The 1,947-nt window shown below is 47.3% G+C and overlaps 1 protein-coding gene across 1 annotated transcript; it reads right to left on the bottom strand.

Annotated features, from left to right (window-relative positions):
* Window positions 1–441: 441 nt before the first annotated feature.
* On the bottom strand, window positions 442–1,662 carry HELRODRAFT_184450 (hypothetical protein; the record flags this gene model as incomplete). The annotated part of the gene is made up of 2 exons (XM_009027913.1): window positions 442–864; window positions 1,459–1,662. The coding sequence occupies 2 exons, from the start codon at window positions 1,660–1,662 to the stop codon at window positions 442–444; spliced, it is 627 nt and encodes a 208-aa protein (XP_009026161.1).
* Between the last annotated feature and the right edge of the window lie 285 nt (window positions 1,663–1,947).

A 1,947-nucleotide genomic window follows, 5' to 3' on the forward strand; every position in this document is an offset into this window, starting at 1 on the left:
TTATGAGCTTGGTTGGTGAGTATTTTTGGGCCAAAAATAATGTATGCACATTTCGAATAATTTATGATAAGTTTGTTATTGGATAACCAGTTAGAGTATTTTTGGAGTTCAAGATTGATATGTTCAGAGCAATCTGGTAGGTTGTTGGAAGTAAAAAGAAGGTTGGTGTCGTCTGCGAACAGTACGCATTTGGTTGAGGGCGAAACATTGCAGAGGTCATTTATGTAGATAGAAAATAGAAGGGGTCCTAGTATGGATCCTTGTGGCACCCCGTGATGAAAATGTATGTATGTATGTGTGTGTGTATGTATGTATGTGTGTGTGTATGTATGTATGTGTGTCTATGTGTATGTATGTATGTGTGTATGTTAAAACCAAATCATTGACGAATGACACCAAAAGCCAAGCGTCTGACTAAATTTGATTTTATTTGCTATAACGTCACTCAACCCCGTCGGCATTCAACTCCACATTTTCCAACACACAGACGCGCAAAAACCGCTGCAGGATGCACGAGATATTATTCATAGCGAAAAAATATTCCCTACTATCGCCTGACCTAATACTGATATTTTTACAAATTCGATTGAAAAACCCGGAGGTGTTACGGTCCATGGGGCCGAGGACCTCGATACAAATCGGTAAAAACTCCATCGAGGGAAGAGCTCCGTCGTACTTTTTGATTTTCTCGTCAGATGCCCTGGTTGCAGCCAAACCGCTTTCTTTGCTAGTAAGCTGCACGTAGCGCTCAGCAAAGGTGCCCGGAACGGTAACGTCCCACGTCAAGCACCTGCCGGCTCTCCAAGGAATCAAGGTACACCCGTCAGGGCGCTTACCGTCGTGCGTCGCAATGCCCGACGGTTCCTTTAAAACCGGAATTGAGGCCTTGGAGAAAAGTCGGCACACAAAATCGTTTATGGCTGAATGTCGCTGCTGGCGACCTCCGCCCAAACGACAAACAAGACCATGATGGCCAAGTTCATCCGCCTTCGCGCCGCACCTGCATGTATATCGACTCTGAACGGCCAATCCCAGACGGAAGCCAATGGCTGTCTTGACCGTTTCGTCGTCCAATCTGGTACCCACCGACGTATTGGGCAAAGATCTCAGCCAGCCACAACTCGCCTCGCTGGATACTGCCAGCAAGCGAGCTGAGGTCGCCGAGTCAGGGCTTAAGGAAAGAAACTCTTTGAATTTGCGCTTATATGCTTCCTCCAAAGTGTTGCCCTGGGAAAGGTCTGTTGGTTGGATTGGAGTCGGCGGAGTACAGTGTAGGCTACTAAATTTCCGAAGAAGGGCAGACTGTAGGTCAAACGTGGCAGATGCGGAAGATTTATAAACAATTGGTGCAAGCTGAACCACGCTTAGTAACCCCAGTCCCCCAAATCGTACCGGCAGCTGAGCCTGAGACCAACCCTTGTCGGTAATATCGACGTTACAAATTGCTGAGAGGGCCACCCGCAGAGCACCCTCAAATTCGCCAAAAATGGCCGCATTAACAAAATTGGATGTGCGCAAAAAATACATCAATTTCGGCAAACTGAGGGCGCCGCGGATGATTGTCAGCGCGTCGTGGACCGGGAGAAGAGAGACACGTTCGAGGGCAAATCTTAGCTCAAAAAGTTTTTTATTAAAAAACCTGTCCTGATGATCGCCGGCCATCATTGGAGTGCCTAAAAATTTTAATGATGAATGGGGCACTGTGGAGACATTAGCCAGCACGTTTGGCATTTGAAACGTGTCATTTACAAGTAGTTCACACTTGTTTGTGTTTAATTCAAGACCAATGATGGAAGCGCCGACCCTCAGCAACAGGAAGTCGTCCGCTAAGATGTTACCCTCTGCGGCCAAGCTGACATCGTCCAGGTAGCCAACGCTAGGATTATGACTTCGTCAACAGCGGGTGAAGGGCTAGAGCAAAAAGCATCGGTCCCAAAGGGTCGCCTT

This window comes from Helobdella robusta (genome assembly GCF_000326865.2).
Source record: "Helobdella robusta unplaced genomic scaffold HELROscaffold_518, whole genome shotgun sequence".
Lineage (NCBI taxonomy): Eukaryota > Metazoa > Annelida > Clitellata > Rhynchobdellida > Glossiphoniidae > Helobdella > Helobdella robusta.